General features: G+C 56.7%; 2 protein-coding genes across 6 annotated transcripts; both read left to right on the top strand.

The window, feature by feature from the left end:
* The first annotated feature begins 7 nt into the window (after positions 1-7).
* Positions 8-11,897, top strand: GUCD1 (guanylyl cyclase domain containing 1). Of its 5 annotated transcripts, XM_036014681.1 has the most exons (8): positions 671-1,011; positions 1,889-2,007; positions 5,535-5,619; positions 6,464-6,629; positions 7,747-7,838; positions 9,649-9,890; positions 9,997-10,092; positions 10,557-11,897. In XM_036014681.1, the coding sequence occupies exons 3-8, from the start codon at positions 5,609-5,611 to the stop codon at positions 10,646-10,648; spliced, it is 699 nt and encodes a 232-aa protein (XP_035870574.1). In that variant the 5' UTR covers positions 671-1,011; positions 1,889-2,007; positions 5,535-5,608; the 3' UTR covers positions 10,649-11,897. The 5 variants fall into 5 exon arrangements, with proteins under 5 accessions (XP_035870573.1, XP_035870572.1, XP_035870571.1 ...); XM_036014680.1 differs by lacking the exons at positions 671-1,011; positions 1,889-2,007 and adding an exon at positions 8-289; XM_036014678.1 differs by lacking the exon at positions 1,889-2,007 and having other exon boundaries at positions 669-1,011.
* LOC118498022 lies at positions 11,716-12,899 on the top strand. Its single transcript, XM_036014677.1, has 2 exons — positions 11,716-11,931; positions 11,978-12,899. Exons 1-2 carry the CDS (start codon positions 11,741-11,743, stop codon positions 12,693-12,695), a joined length of 909 nt encoding a protein of 302 aa, XP_035870570.1. The 5' UTR covers positions 11,716-11,740; the 3' UTR covers positions 12,696-12,899.
* Positions 12,900-23,114: the final 10,215 nt, after the last annotated feature.

The raw sequence follows: 23,114 nt of genomic DNA, 5'->3' as shown, positions 1-23,114 counted from the left end.
AGCGCGGTCTCACCTCCGCTTACTCATCACCCCGCCGGGTGGGAAACGTGGGCTTTGGTGCGATCGTTCCGGCCCCGGAAGAGAGGACTGATAACGGGACCCGGGTGCCGCCGGAAATACGGACCCTCAGGCCGGCAAGCGGAGAGGGGGGGATCGTGTTTCCAAGCACCCCACAGCAGGGACGGGCTGGACCATAAGGCAGGGATCTGAGGCCTGAGCTCTCGGATCGGGGGTAGCAGGCTGCGAGGCCGAAGGCTAGGACCCCACCTTTGGAACCCGGCACCGCCAGGTAAGGGGCGCTCTGAGCAAGGTGAGGCATTTCACTGTACGGATAGGGAAAGTAAGGTATAGAGTTGGGGAAGGGGGTCGTCCCTGAAGGGATTCGGAGTAGGTTTAAATCTTCCGGAGTCCTGGGGTGCCTGAGACCGGGGAAGAGCTTGGACTTCAGGCTGACAAGGAGGCGGGGCCGAACCATAGCTGAGTAGCGAAGGGATAGAGCCTCTGGGAAAGCCAATGGTCGCGAAATCCCAGAGCTTCGGGGCGGGACTCAGAGAGAGGGGCGGGGCTTCCGGGGAAAGGAGGCAAAGAACCCACGAGTCAGCGCGAGGATTGGGACAGGGGTGGGGTCACCAGAAGCCGAGACTGCGAGTTGCCCGGGAGGACCTAGACCTGGAGCCTGGGCCCTATAGGAATAGGAGTCTGGAGAAGGCAAAAAGAGGGGGCTATTTGGAGGCCCAGGGAAGGGGCGGGGCCTAGGGAAGGGGCGGGGTCCCGGGATAGGAGGCCTGGAAGGGCCGGGGCGGGGCTTGGGGCGGTCCAGCAGCGGTCTCCCGTACTCCCCACCGAGGTGGCGGTAGAGGTGGCGGCGGAGGAGCTCGACACTTACCGGCCCCGTTCCCGCCCCTGTCGAAGCCGAAGCTGCAGCCGGTGCCAGGCTGGGGCCATGGGCGCCCCGCGCCGCCCGGGTCATGAGGACGGAGGCGGAGGCAGCGGGGCCGCCGCTCGAGCCCGGTTAGTGCCACCCTGAGGGCCCAGCCCTCATCCTGGGGAACGTGGGGGATCCCGCCCTAGCGCGGGGCAGGGTCTGGCCGCGCGACCTTGGGCCGACCGCCGCCTCCGGAGGAGCTATAGAGTTTCCAGCGAAACCTGGCCAGGTGAAACACAAGCGCCTTGGCCTCCCAACTCCCAGCCTTGGTGTGTTGGGTGTTCCTGACACTCCCAGGGCTGGGATCTCAGTCAGCTCTAATAGAGGTCATGGTAGGAGGGTCCTGGGTTGTGAGGCAGGGGCGCCACCTCCTCTAAAAGCGAAAAGTCCTGCTTGGGAAATGCTGACCCCTGGGGGAACTGAGGCCTAGAAGCACAAGGAACTGCCGAGAGCACAGAGTAGTGGCAGGGCACTTCCTCTGGCCTCCCAGACTGTTTCATCTTGTACAGTTCTTCACCCTCTGGTTCCTTCTGCCGCTTCTGCGTTCCTTTGGTGCAGAAACCAAGACCAACATTCAGTGTCATGATTCTAAGAAGGGAAGGGGAGAAGTAGTGACTTCTCTCTTTAAGGCACAGGGTTGATGAGAAAGTGCTAGTACTAGAAAATTCTGAAGTGGAGAGGTCAAGAGCATGTGGGACCCAGCCACTAAGGCATCAGTGTGACCTTAGTGTCTGCAGCAAGGAGTTGGGCCTGATGCTATCCTGGAGGTTGCATCCGACTCCCCCAACTCTGTGATCTTGGACCAGGAACGTGCTTTTCCTGAACTTCAGTGGGGTAATGGCTCACCTTCACAGGGAGCCCTCTCTGAGCAGGCAGTGTGCTACGTTGTGTACATGCAGTGACTCATGAATCCTCCTAACAACCTGGTGATGAAGGTTACCATTGTTATTTTCACTTTTGCAGACGAGCTGACTGAGGCTGAGAGACATTAAGTATTCAGGGCCAGGGAGCTGCCTTCCTTCCTTGGTGACAGCTGCCACCTGAAGCCAGCCAAGGCCTCCTAGACAGACCCTAGCTCTCAGGTGGGACAGCCCCTCTGCTGCAGGCATCAACAACTAGCAGTGGCTTTGGGCTCGGAAGGCCTCGCCTACCCTTATCATCCCCTGCAGGAGTATCTTGGTCCCTAGGGGCTGACCTGCTGGTGCCAAGACTGGGGATGTGTGTCACTCTGGGGCCTTGGGATTAAGGGACTCCAAGGATCAGGGCAAGAAGAGAAAGGACAGCAGAGTTCAAAGCAGTTGTCCTGTGCCACATTTACAGCTGGGCATAGGGGAAAGCACAGACAGACTCAAAGCCCAGCCGAAGATGGCCCGGCCAGTTGATACCAGAGTCCAGCCCACAGAGTGAGGGGGGTCCATGCACAGAGGGCTGTGTCTGGAAGCCTGAGGGTGGGGGTGCTGGGCATTGCAGTGACAGGTAGGCCCAGGGCATCTCAAGGGATAAGGCCTTTGGAGAAAACCACCTTTCACTCATCAAGCATGTCTGAGGGCCTGCTCTGGGCTGAGGGCTAGGAGGGGGTAAATGCCACCTTGTCCCCAACTGCCAGTGAGGGATTCTCCCCCGTCTAGTGGGGAAGGCAGACCACCTCAAATACTGCATATTGAAGGGCTCAGAGAGGGAGGGGGGCCAGAGCATTTGGATATTCAGAGAAGGGAGACGGCATTCCAGACTAAGGGATATCCAAGAGCAAAGTCTGGGGAGTAAGCAGCCCGTGTAAAGAAAAACAAAAGACAGTTTATGGCCCCAGTGAGTTTTTGGCAAGGGAGGCATGCCACCGTGAGGGGACAACACCCTGTACAGAGCCCTCCTTCCACTCAGTCCACCTGGGGGGAATGATTTCAGAATATGAATAATGGGAGGGCAGGGCCTGGGTCTTAGTCACTGTGAGCCTAGCACACAGTAGGTGCTTAATGTGCTCCTTTTTTCCAACAAATGTTTATTGAGTTGCTGCTAAGCACCAGACACTAGGCACTGGGAGTAACAATGAACAGGTCAGCAAATTCTCTGCCTTCAGGAAGCTTACAGTCTAGTGGGGAGACAGAATAGCTTTATTATTATTATTATTATTATTATTACTATTATTATATTACTTTTGCTAAGTACTGTGAAGAGAAACAAACAGGAAGCGGCAAAGGAGTGCTGTCTTCCCCCAAAGGCATAGTCTGAGGAAGGGACATTGAGCTGGGATCTGAATGACAGTAAGGGGCAGCCTTAAGAACAGCAAGGGGAAGCGTTTCAGGCAGAGGGAGCTACATGTGCAAAGGTCCTGGGGCGGCATGAAGCTTGCTGGGTTTCCAGGGTAACAAGAACAGGGTGAGTGAGGGGTAAGGGCCAAGTGAAGCTGGTGGGGCTCAGGCTGGGCAGGGCCCTACAGACCATGGTAAGGGGTGAGAACTTTATTCAAGAGTAATGGGAAGCTATGGATGAGATCCCCCTGGCTTCTGTGTACAGAGACGGGAGAGGATCTGGGAGTGGAATTTAGGGCAGAGGACAGGTGGGAGTCAGACAGGACGAGGCCCTCAGGACTGAATCCATCGTGGTAGGAAGAAGAGAATGTGCAAAGGCCTTGAATGAAGGGCCAAAGGTACCTGGGGTTGGGGGAAGGAGAGAACAAAGCCTCAGCCCGCCCTGGGCTCAGTGTGCCAGGTCCCACCAAGCTGGATGAAGGGCAGGGTTCGCACCAGCACCCAAAAGTGGCTGTACATACATTCCTGCCTTGAGTGCTCATGACACTTTGCAAGCTGGCCTCTGTGATGGTGCATTTCACAGAGAAGGAAGCAGGCACAGATAGGTCCAGCACCTTGAGGTCACTCAGCCTGAAGGTGGCCTGCACTTGCCCATGCCACCCTGCCTTCCATGCTGCTGCATGCCCTTGGAGAAGGGGAGTTGGGCGAGAAAGGCCAGTGCAATGCAGCAAAGGAGCAGTCACATGACCCTGCCACCTGGGAATGTGCAACAGCACAGAAAGACGCAGACAAACTCCGTGCAATAGTCTCCCCTGTGTGAGGCAGAGCGTGAATTCAGGTCTGGTGGGATTCCAGAGAAAGGAGAGAATGCGGCCTGTCTACGCTCAGGGAAGGCCCCGGAAGGGGTGGCGCCTGTGCTGGGGAGGATTGAGACGCAGAGTAGGAGCTTCAAACCCACTCCAGGCAAGGAACTGCCCAGACGAGGCCGGCAGGTCAGACGGCAGGACAGACCCCGGGGCTAGTGAGTGGCCTTCCTGATTGGTGCTTGCCACAGGAGCCAGGGCTGGCACGGCAGGCAGGTCACTGGGGCAGCTCTGCACAGGCTGCTCTTAGGCCCCAGAGAGACCCTTGAGATGAGGATATAAGGCGGGTTGGGTTTTCGTGTGTGGAATGGGTGTCACCAATGAGCCGAGAGCGGTGGTGACGGCTGGAGGGAGGTCCCTCCTGGCTTGTTAGACTCTGAACTTGGCCCAGACTGATAGAACGCCAGAATGCGAGAGTTCTGTGGGCTGGTGCCAGCTCACCCCCGCCTCAGAGCTTCCACACAGGCTGTCCCCGAGATGCCCTGTGCTTGTTGACGCTGTGCTCTCAGGGTCGTGCCCCCACCACTCCCCTGGCCTCACCCTGTGCTCTTCTCTTTCACGTGCTCTCCTGTACTGTCCACCAGCACGGGGCCTGGCACCAGCCGCCGTATCTGCAGTACACATGCCGGGCACTTGCTAGGTGCTTGGGAAATATTTGTTGACTGAATGACTGGATCAGACCAAAGTCTCCCACTTTAGAGATGGCCAGACCCAGCCCAGCAAGAGGAAGTCAGTTTCTCAGTCCACAGCCAGCCAGTGGCTGAGCCCGGGCGGGGACACCTAGGTCAGGCCCTCTCTGCCCCACCGCACCGCTTGGCAAGGACATGCTGAGAGGCCGCCCAGGGTAGCATCCACATACACAGCGTACATCGCCGTCCCCTGCTCTTAACCATGGTCTTCATACCTTGGTGTCCTTGGGGGCTTCGAAGTCAGACAAACCTCCGGGACCTCGTGAATCCAGCCACGAATACCTGCTCTGCGCCTTTCATGTGCTGGCCTTGTCGCTTCCTCCTCCGAGCTCCCACCGAAAAAGAGGGCCCTGAGCGAGAGAGGCCTGTGGGGCGATGAGCGCACATGGGGCAGGGGCGGGGCTGGGTGGACAGATGTAGCATCATGAAGAAGCAAGAGGAGGTAGCTCGGGCACCGGGGAGGCCAGGAGAGTCCAGGCGGAGGGAGCCGCATGACAGGGAAGCCCTGCCTGCAGGGTAGTCTGGCGAGGACAGGTGGAGGTGAGGCGGCAGAGGCTGCTGGGGGGCAGCCATGGCGGCACTGTCCTAAGAAGCGTGCGGACCAACCACTGGAGGAGGGCTCTGTGTGCAGCTGACCTGCTCTGACTGGGGCCTGGGGAGGTCACCGCTGTTGGAAGGAGAATGGAGCCTTTCCTGGCAATAGGAAAGGCCCCTGCAGATCTGGGCGGGGGCCAATGCCAGGGGTTCCGGTGGGGGCCGCAGTGGCAGGCACTGCACCAAGGATCTGTGACCGCCCCGTGTTTCCACGCAGGGGACTTCGTGCAGCTGCCCGTGCCCGTCATCCAGCAGCTCTACCACTGGGACTGCGGCCTGGCCTGCTCCAGGATGGTGCTGCGGTGAGTGGGTGGGTCGAGGTCCTCGCCATCCACACCATGTGCTCTGGCTGTGGGGAGACACAGGGAGAGACCTGGGTGGGATTCATCACCCACGTGGTCGTCCCTGGTCGGGGCCTGTGGGAGGCCCAGCTTCCATCGAGGCTCACTGCCATCTGCAAAAGCAAAGGGGGTAGGACCAGGCCTTCCAGGGGCCCCCTCTGGGAATGCCTGGGACCCTGGGGATGGCCAGGGAAGTCCTTGGTACCCAGGCCTGGCCCACAGAGTGACCCCATGGCTGGGCCTCAGGCTCCTGGGAGACCGGGTCACTGGGGAACCAGCCACTTAGTTGAGGCTGCACGAACATCACCAGAACTTTGACCCTCAGGGCCTGGAGGACCGTGGCCATCACCTTATGGGAGGAGTTTTCAGGTGGCTGCCTGCCTGGAACCTGGGAGCAGCTTCCCCCTTACCCACTGTACATCCTGGAATTCCGGGCAAGACAGGGTTCAACAAAAGAATTCTCTACCTAAAACTTAGAAAACCACTGATGTGGTACAAGTACCTCATCTTAGAGATGAAGCTGGTGAGGCCAGAGAGGGTGGTGACTTGCCCAAAGTCACACGCCCACAAGAGATGTGAGAGGCGGAATCTGGGCCCTTGACTGCAGGGACGACAGCACGGCACCCAGGCAGCTTCAGGTTGTGCCCGGGCAGTGTGTGGGCAGGACGGAAGGTTTCATGACAAAGGACAGAACCTTCTGTGGAATGGGGGCTCTGCCAGTGGCTCATGGGCCTGCAGGTGGAGTGTGACCCAAACCAGCTTCCCTGCGGGGGCGAGCAGCCCTCAGTGGCCTGTCCGCCCCCAGGTACCTGGGCCAGCTGGACGACGGGGAGTTTGAAAGTGCCCTGCAGGAGCTGCGGCTAACCAGGAGCATCTGGACCATCGACCTGGCCTACCTGATGCGCCACTTTGGTGTGAGGCACCGCTTCTGCACCCAGACCTTGGGTGTGGACAAGGGCTACAAAAACCAGGTGGGTGGCTGGCCACCGGGCCTTCGCCGGGTTCAGTAGCTGGAAGAGGGTGTGGTCAAGGCCTGCACACTTGAGTGGGCACACAGGTGGGCAGAGACCGGGGGCAGCAGCAGACGGGCTGTGGGCAGGAGCCAGTCAGTCCGGGTGACCTTCCCATCACACCCACCCAAAGGACCTGAGCAGCGAGCTGGTTCCTCCCAGCACCCCCGCCCCAGAGCCCCCGCCAGGTGCCCGCGGCGGCACATGCAGGCGTGCAGAGGAGCATCTCAGGCCGCCTCCCACGCCCTTCCCTGCATCCCTCCGCACCCGGCGGGGGCAGGGCCGTGGAGCACAGCACTCGACCTCATCCAGCCACCCTTTGCCCGTTTTCTCCCTCCTTGCGGGAATAGCCAGCTGCAGGCTGGGTCGTTGGTATTCTGGAATAAAACCCCAATACCTCTTTTTTTTCCTTTTAAAAAAGAATGCCGACATCGGCTGGTGGATAACCAGTGCGTTTCCCTCCCCTCCCTGCACAGCTGGAGCCGCTGTGGCCTGCCCCTGAGGCAGCCCTCAGCCCAAGCTCTAAACTTCACAGAGCAGAGTCGCTCCTGGCCATTTGGGCAAGAGGGTTGTTGTGTGGTGGCCAGTCAGCCTGACGGTCCCCTGAACCTCCCCAGCCAGAAAGAAGGCCCTTGCATCTGGTTTCTCGCCGTGGCTGCAAGGCCACGCCCAAGGGCAGGGTCACTTGTGACGGCCCCATGGGGGCTCTGGCCCCCTTGATACCTCTGTACCAAACACAGTGTGCTCCTCGGACCTCACATGGCTATGCCGAGTGGTGGCTGAGCGGTCGTTTTTGCTCACACCCACGAGGAGCACAAGCCCGGGGCTGACCAGCCTTCCCTGGGGAACCAGTCCGAGCCCGGCTGCCCACACATCTCCTGAGCATCCTCTTCCTGCCTGCACAGGGCCCTGCGCACTGCGGCCAGCCACCCTGTTGGCTTGGGACAGAAAGCTTTTTGCCCATGTGCTGCCTGTGCCGTCTCCCCCAGCGGGCCGGGCTCCTCCACGTCCTGCCACCTCTGCCCCCACACGGGGTTTCTTCCAAACAGGGGATGGCAGCCTGCCCTTTTCTCTTCAGTCCTTCTACAGGAAGCACTTTGACACAGAGGAGACTCGGGTGAACCAGCTGTTTGCACAAGCCAAGGCCTGCAAGGTGCTGGTGGAAAAATGGTGAGCCCCCTGCCACCCTTCCTTGGGCACTTGCTCACCCATCGACTTTCAGTGGGGGCAGCCTCAGGATGGAGGGTGAGAAAGGCCAGGGCCTTGGGAGTCAGGCAGAGGTGGGGTTCCCTGCCCAGGCAGCAGTGGGCAATGCCATCCCCCTGAGCCTTGGGTTTTTCGTCCATAACAAGGGGACCTATGGGGCTACAGGTGGATCCTGAGCAGGGGCTGGAGGTACAGGTGAGCAGGACCGACTCCAGCCAGTTCTGGGTGGCATGGGACAGAACACAGTATCCCAGATGAAGGGGGGACGGCCTGGGAACGTGACGGCATGATCACGGAGGGTGACGGGGACCGCCTGGCTGTCTAGGGGGGCCTGGCTCCCAGATCGCCCCACGGTCTCTGTGACCTGACATGGCTCTTCCCTTCTCATCAGTCCGGAGGGGCCGGAGTTAGGCAGACCCTGGGGGTGACTTGCCCAGCTGTGAGCGACTCTTCCCTAGGCTCGCTGTGGGCACCGTGCTCAGGCCTGATGGCTCCCGTCCCCGCCGGACTCTCCTCGACCACGCTTCTCAGCTCTCCCTGCTCTTTCCGGATTTCTGTTTTCATTGTTAACCTAATGTAGCCACACTGTGGGCGATTTGGAAACGGGGAAGTCTCCATGCATCCTTAGACCGCAGGAGCCCATGTTGGAAGGAAAGGCAGCAAACGCTTACTTAGCAGCACTTGGCAGCTACTGTCTTGTTGAGTGGGAAGTCAGTGCTGTCTGCACTCAGGGAGGAAACCGAGGGTGGGAAAAACAGTGTGAACCGCCCACAGGACCCCCCTCCACCCCACCCCCAGCAACTCGGCCAGGACTTGATCCAAACCCGCCACGTCCACGCTGTTGTCTCACGCAGCCCGCTGCCTCTCCTTCCAGCCCAGCCCCTGCTTTTTCTCGTAGCTAAGATCCCACTCCTGTTCCTACCGCTGGGAATTCAGCCAGGTATTTTGTTTCAAAGACCAAATGGGAAAATGACAAGCTCTCGGGACTGAGACAACAAACCCAACTGCCACGTGACTTGGCCATGGGCTGGAGCTGGGCCAGGCCGCTGCTCCCCCGGAGAGTGCAAAGGAAGGAGGGCCAGTGCGGAAGGTGGAGCCCCCAGCCTAGGGGACCCACCCCGGCCTCTTCTCCCCTTCTGGGTTCTGCCTTGTGGGGGGCACCCCACGAGGCAGCTGGCTCTGCTGGCCTGGGGGTCCCCTGGCAGTGCTGCTGACCAGCCCTTCCTGGGCACCCACTTCTGCCACCGAGGAGCCTTAAGGAAAAAGAGAAAAATGGCCCTTGCAGGGAAGCCCTTGACTTTGACACTGGCAAAGCCATGCCTGGCCAGATTTGGGGAATTAAATAGGACCAACCATTTCTAGTGTAAACCACACATGATTCAGGGTAAAGGACCAATGGAGGCACTTGACTAAAATCATTCACTTACCGTCTAGGAGGTGGGGTCCCACGTGCTGCTTCACCAGCCCCGGTGGGGGCTTGTCTGGGCCTGACCTCCTGCCACCCTGGCCTGATGGGGCCAGCTTGTTCCTGATCGCACTCAGAGCCCCCGCCCCCCCCCCCCCCAACACACACACACATTGGTTCTGTGCTTGGCCTTGGACTGAGCCTGGGCCGCAGCAACAAAGCAGGACATTCCCACTTGCAAGGAGCCCGGGGCAGAGGGAAGAGCAGCCATGTCCCCAAGCTGTATGGCACAGGGCGGAACGGGCCCGGCAGGGATGGGAGATGGGGGCTGGGCCTGGGGGGCCTGGCTGACCCCCCTCCCACCCACAGCACAGTGAGCGTGCAGGACATCCAGGCGCACCTGGCACAGGGCCACGTGGCCATCGTGTTGGTGAACTCGGGGGTGCTGCACTGTGACCTCTGCTCCAGCCCCACCAAGTACTGCTGCTTTGCCCCCCGAGGCCACCGCTGCTTCTGCCGCACCCCCGACTACCAGGGCCACTTCATCGTGCTGCGTGGCTACAACCGGGCCACTGGCTCCATCTTCTACAACAACCCAGCGTATGCCGACCGTGAGTGTGGGGGGTGGAAGCGGAGTGCAGGGACCCCCGGACCCCCCAGCTCCTTCCCACTCACCCTGGTAGGGCCAGGGCCTCCCTCACTGCCTTCTCCCCAAAGACCCTGCTCCCCCTGGACCCCTGTCACCTGTGCCATCCCTCTGGCCAGGCAGCAAGCCAGCCACCACTCTCAGGCCGTGCTGGCGTCCACACCCAGGTCATTAGCAGGCCTGGCCATCTGTCCCACACTGCCAGCCACTCACCACCATCTAGGACCCCACCCACTGTCTCATGCTGTTAGACTACAGCTTCCTTCCCTTCCCCGACTGTGTGGCACCCATAGACCTGCTCACAGGATGGTCAGCATGCCCATCAGAAAGCCTGCCCAGCCCCAACCCCTTCTGGGGCCCACACAGGGCTCCCCACTGCCCTGGGCACAGGGAAGGGCTGCCCTGACTCACGCAGACCTGCCCCACATGGCCTCGAGCATGTTTTCTCCCTTCCCTGGGCCCCACTTGCTTCATCCGCTGACTGGGGCGGGCCAGGACCAAGCTGACGGAGGCCACAGCAGGCGAGCAGGGCTTCTGGGGGCAGAAGGCTTGTGTGGCGAGGGGTGGCAAGGCGGGCAGGACGTGTCTTCCCTGGGTACTGGTGAGGCAGCGCTCTCCCACTGCCCTGCAGGGATGTGCAGCACCAGCATCAGTAACTTCGAGGAGGCCAGGACCAGCTATGGCACGGACGAGGACATCCTCTTCGTCTACCTGGACAGCTGACAGCGGGAGCCTGGCGTGCCTAGGCTCTCAGACCCCGCCGTGCCCTGCCCTGGCCTGGCCCACTCAGGCAGCCCTGCCCCGGGCCCAGGGCAGCTGGGGCTTGGATGCACAGCTTCAGCCTCAGCCCGTGCCACAAAAGCCCAGGGAGCTCTGGGGGGCCGCAGCACACCGGACTCGCCCGCCAGCAGTGAGTGCCGTCAGGCCGCCAACCCTCGCACCGCTGGTTGCTGGAAACGTCCCCAGAGCTCCTGGGCAGAGCTACCCCAGGACCCTCGGCCTGACCCCAGCTGAGTCCAGGGGGCCACCCAGCCTCAAGAGTTCCCTTGATGCCTGGGCCCATCACCCCACAGACCTGGGGACCGAGCCTTGACAAGAGATGTTACTTGTCAGGGCAGCATCTGTGTGTTTGGAGACTAGCCGACCCCGGCTGCACGGTGAGCTGTCCTCACCCTTCTCCCTAGGAGTGCTGCAGGGCCCCCAAATCCCCGCGGCTGGTTGCAAGGCCTGTGGCCCCTGCGGAGGGCTGGACCTCAGGCAGAAAGGACTGTGGGGCGCCGCAGCCCTCCTGGGACTCCAGCTCCACAGGTTGTGTGTGGGCAGGAGCCTGCTTTTGCTGGCCCACAGTGCTAGCCGTGCTCAGGGAAGCCTGACCCAGAGGGCCAGAGACAGCTGCTGGGCCCCAAAGATCCCCCTGCCCGCCCCCGACCAGGAGGCTGCCGACACTCACTTAAGTCCCACAGTGGGGCCCATCTGAGCACGGGGAGCCCAAATCTTGCAGGGCTGGGGCGCAGGGCCTGTGCTCCTCAAGCAATGGTCAGGGGCGGCCTGTGGTCTTCCCCCACCCCAGTGTTCATGCCAGGACCTTTTGCACAGGGTGTTGGGTCTCTTCTGTCTGGATGGAGAAGGGTGGCACCTGCCTGGGCCACACAGCACGGCGTGGAGCATGCACTGGGAGTGTTGCCTTCTCTTCTTTCTCTTTTTTTGGGCGAGGGTTGGTTTTTTGAGATTTAAGTTTTCACTTTTGGGGAGAATCACCCTCAAGATAATAATAGTGAGATTGCAGGTACTCTGGAACTGCTGACACCTCTCTTCATGGGGCAGACAGGCGAGTTAAAGTTACCTTACAAAGAGCAGAGGACTCCCAGCTGGCAGGCTCAGTGCCAGGGCCCTCACCTCACAGAGTCCCGCCCAGTCTGGGGGAGTTTGCCCAGGAGTCTGGTGGAGTTGGGTCTCGAACCCAGGTCTGCACGTAAAAAAATAAGGGAAGTGGATCATTCCCAGAGGGACTGGGGACACACACCCACCCATCAGGGGCTGCCCCTGGCAGAGGGGTCCCAATAACCTATCTGCTCCTGTGCCTCTGTGTCTTGGTCTTCCAGTGCCCGTGGCATGGTGTGGTGGCAGCTGCTGCCCCTGCCCCCCCCACCCCCGCAGCTGTCCCCTCTCCATAGCAGCCCTGGGGCAGAGGTGGCCTCTGCCTGCAAAGGCCATCAGACCACCCAGCTGCATTGCTCCTCAACACCAGACGCAGCCACGGCCAGGAGGGAGGCGCTGCAGCTGGGCAGCCACCCTGGTTGCCAGGCTAACGCTGCCTTCACACTGGTCTCCCATCTCTTGCCTTAATGCGGTGTGGCCCCACACCCCAGGGAGCTCTGGCTCCACACCCAGCAGTACTACGTGTGATTGCCATGGGGTTGGGGTGGACTCCAGAGGGGTCTGGGTGAAACTGTGGGGAGGACAGAGGTATCATGGGAAACGGGAAGTGGAGCTCTCAGGGTGGCTGAAAGTGAGGCCCGGTGTGCAAGCTGTCAGGGAGCTCGAACTCCGTAGACAGTGGTCACAGCACCGCTGTCTGTCATGCAACGTGTGGAGACACTCTGTCCTTGGGCTTGGAGGATGGCTTCTCAGGGTGAGCCACAAGTTAGGGGGCAACTGTCTGGAAGAGCGACAGGAAAGCTGCCTGCCCCTGAGATGGTGCCGTCTTCCTGGAGAGGGTTGGGGGGGCGGGATGCAACCCACACTGTCCTGTGCAATGAAGAAATCATGAAAACGGGCCCGAGGAATGGCCCCGTTAGGAACTGCTGCCTACAGAACGTGGTGCCCGTGACCCCTGTCCACAGCCGCAGTGGACAGTTGGCTTGGTTCTCTCCAGCCACATGGGGACAAAAAGAATCATTTGCATTGCAGAGATTTTATACATATATTTTGTTTGTAATGAGCCTTTCTCAATAAATGTTATTCTTCTGCAAAATGGTGGTGGCCTCTGGCTCACCTTCATGGATTCTTGTCTCCTCAGTACGATCATGTGGGAACCATGTCCTTAGCTTGCCACACCGCTTTTAGCTGGGCTGGGGTCCAGTTCTTTGCTTTTGGGGGCCTGCATTGGCCCCTGATGCTTGTGTGAGGCCTAAGTGGGGAATGCTGGGGTGGAAGGGCCTCAGATCTCAGCTGGACAAATTCTTGAAGAGGGCATGGGGGGTGTAAACCCGTGGATAGGAGGAGGGCCAGGGATGGGGAATGTCAAGTGAGGGGGACAGTGGGGTCCACAGGATGGACAAGAGGGGACTCCAGCCCTCCCTGCACCCTCCACTTCAACCAGCAGCTTATCTGCTAGCTATTGGGTCCTTCTAGTATTTTGTTTGATAAGAATTCTCCTTCTGAAACAGGAAGTGTTTGGAAATCTTGCATTATCTGGCACCTTCGGACCTGCTCAGCTCCTACAGGGAGCTGATGGAGTCAGAGCCGGCTCTTTGGGTAGGGTTTCAGGTTTCAGTGTCTGGCCTGTGCTCTCATCCTGACTGATGGCTGCCCTGCCTGTCCCAAGCCTATGCTGTGGAGACACAGAAGCAGTTCTGGCCGAGGTCTTGGACTCTGCTCCAAACTGGAGAGCAGCCCAGCCGCTGTGGTTGCCAGCCAGAGTGCGCTGGGCAGCGTGGCACATGTAGCCGACAGCACGTGGACACTAGTGAGCCTGCCCATCTGTGCTTCCGCGTTAGCCTTCTGCCCACTCAGGGGAAGGGGCCCCACTCCGAACAGGCATATCAGGGGCTGGGACAGGAGTAGGAGTGATTGGTTTGGGGCCTCTGAGTGGCCAGTGAATGCAATTATGGGAGAAAAATGACCGAACGAGGCAGGTGTTGAAGCTGGGGGGAAGGAAGGAGGTAAGCTGGTGAGTCCTGGGTGGACTTGGAGGGTGGGGACAGTGTGGGGAACAGGGTGAGGGCTCCTGGAGGGGTTCCACTGGGGCCAGGCCAAAGCAGACATCTGGGTGCAGCTGAGCTGGTGCCTTTTGCCCAGGGTCTTGGGTAACCACTGGTCTAGTCCAAGGGCAAGACTGTGCCTGAGGTCCTTACTCACTGTGCTCTAGACAGAGCTGGAAGCTCAGAGCAATGACAAGCAATCATTGCTGCTTTTTCACCCGCAGCCCAAGCCAGGTCAGAAGCAACCCTGGCGACCCTGTGAGGGGTGAGCCAGTGCCGGAGAAGCCAGGAAGCGAACTCAGTCCTGGAGCCAGACATGGGGAGGTGCTGGCCTCTGGGGGCCTGCCACCAGGTAGGAGGCCTGGCACATGTCCCCAGTTTCACCGCATACATGTCCGTCTCAAGCACATTTGCCAGAGGAGTGTTCACTGTAAACATTTTCACCCCAGAACTAACCGGCCCTATGGCAGCTTTGCTGTAAAATAAAACAGTGGTTGACAGTTCAGCTTACACTCGGCAGACTTCACGTATTTTGTCAGTTTGGTTTCGTCTCCCCACTGACTCCGTTCTCACGGCACTCCCATGTTCAGATCACATAGCTCTCAGTCCTCACAATGGTCTGGACAGTGACGAGCAGCTGTGGTGGCCTTACAACACTGGATGACAGTGACCACGCAGAAAGCCAGGCTGCGACGTTACACATAAAGCCAGATTGCACACGATACTAGAACATGATCACGTATCAAATGTTTGCAAATCCTTCGGTGACCACGGTCCCTCTCCCACCCATCAAACCCCCAAATCGTACCGAGCTGTGGCGACTATGAAAGGGCTGCGGCTAATTCACAACTGTCTCCAGAGCATTCAATATTGGTTCCTCAGCTGCAAACTGATACCTCTCTTAACAAAGAAAGATATTTTAGCGGAAAAGAAAAAAAGCGCAATGCTGAACAAGAATACGAATCAACAAGCAAAAAAGAATATATCGCTATGAACAAAGGACTTCAAAGTCTTTTTGCAAAATCTCTTTAAAATTTTTGTTACTAATTTTTCACATTCTGTTATGTGCTTTCTAATGTCCCTTATCTTTTTTATTATTTTATTGTTCATGGTGAAATTGCCTTATGGCCAATTAGTTACGTGCCAAAAATGCCCTCAGCAAAGATGCTTGCGGTAGAACCGCCTAGAGCCCCCAGAAAGGCACAGACCCTCCTCTCCTTGCCAACTTGCCCCCACTGACCCGCCCCAGGAACAGGATCCAGGAACACATGTCAGGGCTTGCCCCCTCCCTCCAGCTTCAGAGCAGAATGAGGATTTCAGAAAGATACAGAAACGTCACCCCGCTTAGTTGTTGACCCCAGGGGCTGAGTGATGGGAGTAGTGTGGACTTGACTGTTCGTGGAAAAACTTCAGTGCTAAGAAGTGGAGACTGAGACTCCCACAGCCCAGCACAGTGGCCTCACCCGAGGTTTCTCCATCTTCTCCCCACCCCCACCCCTGCCTCCCTCCTCTTGGCCTCTCCCTGGCTGCAGGTCTGGACGCGCATGCTCAATGCAGGCATACCTTGAAGACACTGTGTGTTCAGTTCCAGACCACCGCAATAAAGTGAGTACCGCATAAAGCAAGTCAGAATCCTTTGGCTGGGGGAGGGTCTCACCTTCAATTTGCTAAAAAAAATCTGTGAAACACAATAAAGCGAAGTGCAATAATTTGAGGTATGTCTGTATTGTTTCCTGAGGCTCTGCCGTAGCTGCTGGTGGAATCCTGGGCTTTGCCCAGCCCTGGAGATCTAGTGAGCCAGTCTTCCCAAGCGTTCAGAGCCCCATAGTTTGCAAAGGCTGATGTCCACATCTCATTCCACCCTCAGAGCGAACAGACCCATGAGGCCATCAAGCTGGCCTCCTCTTGGTACCTCCCACCTGTCTAAGTCCTTCCCTCCCTCAGGGCCTGTTTCCTCCCCCATTGCCCCCTTCAGGGCTCTGCTCAATGGTATCACTTTTAAAGGAGCACCTCCATCCTTTCCCCACACACCCCAGTCACATCATCCTGTCTCCCCTGCTGTAACCCCAATACCTGACACCTAGTAGGCACTTGATAAAGTACAGGAATGAATGGTTGGCACCTATTTTAGTGGCAGGGTGACTGATAAACCCTGACCAAATTCAGGGACTTGGGACCATGTGGTCAGATTCACAATGCTCAGTCTCTCCAACAGTCTAGGAAAATCTGCTACTTCCCCTTTATCCATCCACCACTCCCCAAAAAGGAGGCCTGGCACCTTCTTGGAATCGTTGGGTGTCAGAGTCAGTATTGCCTCCCTTGGGCACCCTACTTGGTCCCTTTGCATCAGCGAACCCACACACCAGCACCCTCTGAGCAGGCCCCAAGGCAACAGACTGTGCTGGAAGCTGCTTGGCAAGCTGTGACCCGCTCTTGGGGGCCCTACAGTCTCAGGACCCCTTTAAGCCACATGAGTCTCTGTGGCTGATGAGTGTGTAAGTTGGAGCCTCCAGCAAAGGCAAGCCGATCGTCCCCAGGAGCACCCTTGGGGTTTTGGACATGACCCTGAAACAGTCACCAGGTTCACCCTTTTGAAAAGCTTAATACTGGGCTCTGGTTGAAACCAGACACCTAACCCACGGAAGTTTCGCTTGAGCACTAAAAATGGCACATTTAAAACCAGCCAGCCTGACCCAAGTGACACCTCATCTTTACATGAAAAAATGGCAGCTAATCCTTTGGGGGAAACTCACATTCCAACTCCACCAAAGCAAAGCCACTGGCTCCGCAGTGAGCTCAAGTTCCTGAAATACCTGGGCCTGGTTCACCAGTGGGTCACCTACGTGGAGAGCTGATGGTGCCTCCCTGGCTGCTGTGCTGCTCACCCTCAGCAGCGCTACCCGGAACTGAAAATGGATGTGACCACTCAGCGGGTCGACCTCAGGGCCAGCCTTGGAGCCCTGGGCCAATCAATACTCCGGCTGGCAAACCTTGGCATGTTTTTACTGACTCTTGGGCTGTTGCCAAAGACACGTTGTTAGGTCTGCCACTTAGAAAACCTCAAACCGGCAGATTAGAGACGCCCCTCTAGGGGGCCATGGGCTGTGGCAATCAGTCCTGGCTGGTCGACTCATGCCGGATGCCCATGGTGGAAGCCTGTGCTCCGGTGAGACCAACGAGGCTAAGACTGCTGATTGCCCCATCTGCCCCATGGCGATTGTTGTGCTGGGCACGGGGACACACGTCCCTGCCCATTGTGGACCGAGCACAAATGAAAAACTGTCCCTGGTGCGGAAGCTCCCACCGCATACCAGGCTTGTGACTGTCTGCCAAGGGCTGGCCGCCGGCACAGAGGGAGGTCGCCTCGCATGCACAGGGCACGCCCAGCCTGCTCACGGCAGATTAACTCCGTCCTGTCTCTGGCACTCCCTTGGGGCTGCTGGTGGCACCTCACCCCTGTGGACACTTTTTCAGGTTATGGAGCTGCTGGTCCAGCCCAATCAGCCAACTCGAGGCACGTCACTGTGGCCCTTGAAATGAATCTGTGTGTTGTCTTCGGCTCCCTGGGCCATTTCCAGCCCGACCAGGGTGCACCTTCTATCACAGAAGCTCCCCAACATGGACAGTGGGCAGTCAAGGTGTTCAGCGGACCCCCCACATTCCCAGCCACCCACCAGCATCTGAAATCATTCAGCCCTGGAGTGTCTCCTCAACAATCAACTCAGAAAGGGTTCTGACTCTGCCTCCCGCGCTCCCCCTCCTGGGCCACACACTTTTGTCAAGCAGTTTGCTCACGGAAGGCAGCTGTCTCTAAAAAGGCCGTTTTTGGGGTGCATTTGGAGGATGTGGTAAGAAGGTCAGAAGGACCTATGTTGAACTTGGAGGATTCAGACTTGACCATTCCTGGGCATGTTGCTCTTTCCCCTTCCCTAAGAGCAGCTCCAGGCCGGCCAGGACAGTATGTCTGTCTTGTGGTGCGGACAGCCCAGCTGAGAGAGCACCTGGAAACTCAAACTGCATTCCGGCGCAGTCCCTTGAATTCTCCTGTTGGGAGGACAGGCCCAGGTCCTGAAGACAATGACCGCTTGAGAGAGTGCGTGGCTTGCTGAGGGCCATGAGGGCAGCAAAGGTGGGGCAAGGTGGGGAACGTGAGGGGTCCCTGAGCATTCTACAAAAACGCCCTTGTTCCCCTTGCAACTGAGCCTTCCAAACGGGAGGTTTGGGTTTGAGAAAGAGATAACTGGGAAAGTTATCTCTAAGGAAGGCAGTGTTGGGCTACTGGGATTCAGTGACACTGCTACCGTGGAGACGGAGCGGCAATGCTGGCACCTAGAAAGGAAACACCTTTGACCCCAGGAGACACGGGGTGGGGGAGCACTTATCGTTAATGATCTTGTTTCCCAATCGCCCCCGGAGCCTTTCTCGTGAACACGCGAGCCCCGGTGCAGCTCCCAAACTCCTGCAACACCTTAGATGTAACGGACTCAGGGTTTGCCTGCATTCTGACCGGATGGCTTTGACCCCAAAGGGATCACCGTCCCCGTGAGCCTTACCTGAAGTCTGCTGGAAAGGTGGGGGACGTCCCGGCTCCTGTATCTTCTAGGGAAAACAGCTGCAACACCACCAGATGTGTCCCCAACCCCCCTTCTGACAGACCCCAGCAGTCCTCTGCGGGGGAGACGAACGCCAGCCAGCTGGCGGCGTGGGCAAACGGGACAGGCTGGACCGACTGCCCTTGGCCGTCCTTCCAAATACAAGGCTCAGATTCAAGTACTCACACTAAACTGGACACCCAAAGGCCTACACCCTGGCCAGGAGGCCACACGGAAGGTGCTGTCAGCCTGGGCCCCAAATGATGGAGGTCCCACTGGGGGGACCCTAGCACTTGTAAGCACTTTCTTTTTAGGGGGACATTTGTCCTGATGACTCTACTTGTGTGAAAGCCAGGCACTAACCTGCCACCCTCCCTGAAACAGTGTCCTGCAACTACGCTGTGACCCTATGAGACCTTCCTATGTTTAAATAAACACCACCCCCCCCCCCCACCCAGACTAGGAGGCCCACAGACAGTGGTGGGGCGTTCACTAAAACGAGGCTAGGCTCACGCAGAGGAGCTGCCAGGACCCATGACGTGCCATCCTGTGCATGCTGTGGCCGGTTATCCCCGAGACGGTCGCCATCTGATCAGAGAAGGCGGGGCGCCCTCTGTCCCTGACTTCAGCCCAGTGACCAGTGGCACCACCTTGGCCCTGGAGGCTTTCAGGGCAGTGTCAGCTCCCTGCCCGGGGTTGGCACAGGTGAGAAATTAGTCTAGACTTCCTCCTCGTGGGCCAAGGCAGAGGCCGGACAGTGTCTAATATTCGCTTTTGTTCCCTATGAACGACCCAGGCCGAGTGGAAAGGTCAGAGTTTGAGAAAGACAGACCTCGACGGTTTCTGGGCTGTGCCCAGCCTGTGGGGCTGGAAAGCCTGAGGGGCAGGACTGAGGGTAACACTGCAGGTGGGGCTCGTCCTGCCCTTGGGAGAGCTGTGGGGGAGACTGCGTGGGTGCTGCCAGGCAAAGTGAGCTCAGCTGGGGCAGCCTCTGCGGGTCGGCTTCATCAGAGTGGCACACGCATGGGGAAGTGGCCACAGGACTCACACGGACCGCTCTGCTTTGGCCTACAGGGACTGCAGCTGGGGACCGGCCACGGGAAGATGCTGGCACTCCGGCCGCCACGACTGCAGCGAACTGTCCTGGTCTCTGCCCCAGCACCGCCTGCCTCTGGTGGCCGCCAAGGAACCGAGGTTGGCTGACTTGTCAGCCTGCAAATAGGGCAGGAATTCAGACCCCCCCCTCCTGTTCTTAATGAAATCTCCATGCTTTTTAACACAGCAAATTCCATTTCTTGAAATCCTAGCCTAAAGAAAACAAGAATAAGACAGTTTAGCCATTAAAATGTTTATCCCAGCGTCATTTGTAATAGCAAGGAATGGATGAATGAACAAATGGACAACTTAATGTCTAATGGAGTGGGATAATTAAATAAATAAGAGCCCATCGACATGTCAAACATTCTGCAACTGGTAAAAAGAGTTTAAAAACATTTTTGTACGGTGAAAGACAATGCTCTCATTATACGATGAGACAAAGGGAAAAGCCACAGAATTATACAGACACCACAGTCCCCATTATTTTAAAACAGGCATATAAAAGACTGAAAAGCAATATGCCAAGTGTTAGCTATTGTTTACACCTGGGATGGAGGACTAGAGATGACTCTTTTCCTCCTCCATATTTTTTTCTTATTTTCTATAAAATACTTGCTCATTCCAACCAGGGGAAAGAGGCTGATCTCTCTTTTGACGGCCATACTCCCTGGAGTTTCCTTCGCCCAGTCCCAGCTGAGCGGACCTGCCTCCTTGTGCTCAGTAGACCTTCCTGGAGGGCCTGATGTGCACCCAGAGCAGGGGGTTCGGGGCTGGTGGGGAGGAACGGGGAGGAGCCTGAGCAGAGGCCCAGCTCTCAGCCTGCACCTCCCAGACACCGCACTCCGGGGGCCCTGGTTGGGCTCTCCAAGGCGGCAGCCCCCAGCACTAGCTGGTGTGGGTGGGGTGGGGGAGGGGAAGCATGGGGCGGAGCTCCAGGGTTGCTGCTCCTGAAGGGAGGGGGCACGGGGAAGACACTAACTTTCTCACCTTGGAGGGTGGGGGACAGGGAGTGGGGGGCAGGGGTGGATGCAAAACCAGTTCTTCAAAGGCCGACTTCCTCAGGTGACTTCCGGGCTGGGTCTCATTCTGGCGAGAAAAGAGCCACCCGGTGCCTTTGCCCTCACACCTTTTAAAACAATTTGGTCAAATCTGCATAACATACAATTTATCATTTTAACCATTGTTAACTGTGCAGTTCAGTGGCATTAAGTACATTCATATTGTTGTTCAACCATCACACCGTCCGTCTCCAGAACTTTGTCATCTCCCCAAACTGCAACTCCGTCCCCAGGAAACAGCAGCTCCCAGTCCCCTCACGGCCCGGCCCCACCCCCAACCACTCTTCTGATTTCTGTCTCTATGCACTTGACCGCTCTAGGGACCTCACGTTAGTGGAATCACACAGTCCTTGCCCTTTTGGGGCTGGCTTCTTTCACTCAGCGCAATATCCTCGAGGTTCATCCACGTCGTAGCACGGGTCAGAATTTCCTTCCTTGTCAAGCCTGAATGATGCTGCATCATTGACTGTATAGACCACTTCTTGTCTATGCCTGTACTTGTGGTGCCCCTGCTTTCAGTGCAGGCGGGCACGCACTAGAAGTAGAACCGCCACACCACGTGGTGATCCTTCGTCTGCTTTGTGGGGAACCGCCAGACTGGCTCCCCAGCACCGGCACCATTTCCCGTTCCCACCAGCAGGGCACAAGGTTCCAATGTTCCTCATCATCACCCACACTTGTCAGTTTCTGGGAGTTTTTCTGTTAAATAACAGCCATCCTAATGAGTGAGAGATGGTATCTCACTGTCATTTTTGATTTGTGTTTCTCTAATGATTGCTGATGTTAAGCATCTTTTCATGTGCTATCGGACATTTATACAGGGGTGGGCAGAAGTGGGTTTGCCATTGTGAGCACACAAAACACGGCTTATTCTTGCATTATTATGTATTAGTTATTGTACTGTTTATTTGCATTACAACTGTAAACCTACTCTGACCGCCCCTGGGTATGTTTGGAGAAATATCTATTCAAGTCTTTTATCCATTTTTCATAGACTGTTTTTTAGTTTTTGAATTTAACCCTTTATCAGATATACGACTTGCAAATACTTTCTTCCATCCTGCTGGCTGTCTTTTTACCTGTTGATAGTAAGCTCTGACATACAAAATTTTTAAGTTTGACAAAGGTTCCAGGGCATCTGTTTTTCCTTTCACTGCTGGTGTTTTGGTGTCACGGCCAAGAAACCGCTGCCAAATCCAATGCCATGGAGGCTTCCCCCTGTACTTCCCTCTAAGAGTGTTGGCTCTTATGTTAGGCCCTTGACCCATTTTAAGCTAACATTTGCATACAGTCAGGCGAGGGCCAAGTTCATTCTTTTGCACACCAGTGTCCGGCTGTCCCCGCACCACTGCTGAAAAGACTGTCCTTTCCCCCACTAGGTGGTCTCGGCACCCTTGTGGGAAATCATTTCACAATGCATGTGCAGGTTTATTTCTAGGTTCTCTGTCCTTTTTATTGGTGTTTGTGTCTATCTTTATGCCAGTACCACACTGTGTTTGTTATCAGAGCTCCGTGTTAAGTTTTGAAATCAGGAAGTATGGGTCCTCCAACTTTGTTGTTGTTCGACTGTTTTGGCTATTGAGGGTCTCTTGAGATGCCATATGGATTTTAGGATGGATTTTTCCATTTCTGGAAGAAATGTCCTTGGCCTGGCTAGTGTAGCTCAGTGGATTGAGCTCGGGCTGCGAACCAAAGCATCACAGGTTCGATTCCCAGTCAGGGCACATGCCTGGGTTGCAGGCCACAGCCCCCAGGAACCGCACATTGATGTTTCTCTCTCTCTCTCTCTATCTCCCTCCCTTCCCTCTCTAAAAATAAATAAATAAAATCTTAAAAAATATATATATAATGCCAACCACATTGTTAAAAAAAAGTCATTGGGACTCTGGTGGGGATCGAACTGAATTGTAAACTACTCAGGGCAGTACTGACATCTTAACAATGTTAAGTCTCCTGATCCATGAACAATTTGGCTGTCTTCCCAGTTATTAACATTTATATCTTACTTGAACTTCTTTCACCAGTGTTTTATAGTTTTCATTGTACAAGTCGTTTGCTTCTCTGGTTAATTCCTAAGTCTTTTATTCTTTTTGAGGCTGTGGTAAAACAAATTGTTTTCTTGCCCTGGCTGGCATAGCTCAGTGGATTGAGCATGGGCTGTGAACCAAGGGGTCGCTGGTTCGATTCCCAGTCAGGGCACATGCCTGGGTTGCAGGCCAGGTCCCCAGTGGGGATCACATGAGAGGCAACCACACATTGATGTTTGCCTCCCTCTCTTTCTCCCTCCTTTCCCTTCTCTCTAGAAATAAATAAATAAAATCTTTGAAAAAAAATAAATAAAAATTGTTTTCTTAATTTCCTTTTCAGATTGTTGATTATTAGTGTATAAGATGCAACAGGTTTTTGTGTGTTGACTTTGCATCCTGCTGCTTTGCAGAATTCACATATTAGTTCTCGTACCACTTGCAGCCCCAGAATCTGTGTCAGTCAGGGTCCAACCAGAGAAGCAGAAACAGTA

This window comes from Phyllostomus discolor, chromosome 13 (genome assembly GCF_004126475.2).
Source record: "Phyllostomus discolor isolate MPI-MPIP mPhyDis1 chromosome 13, mPhyDis1.pri.v3, whole genome shotgun sequence".
Lineage (NCBI taxonomy): Eukaryota > Metazoa > Chordata > Mammalia > Chiroptera > Phyllostomidae > Phyllostomus > Phyllostomus discolor.
The sequence above is the reverse complement of the archived record's forward strand: the minus strand, read 5'-3'. Positions and strand labels throughout refer to the sequence as shown.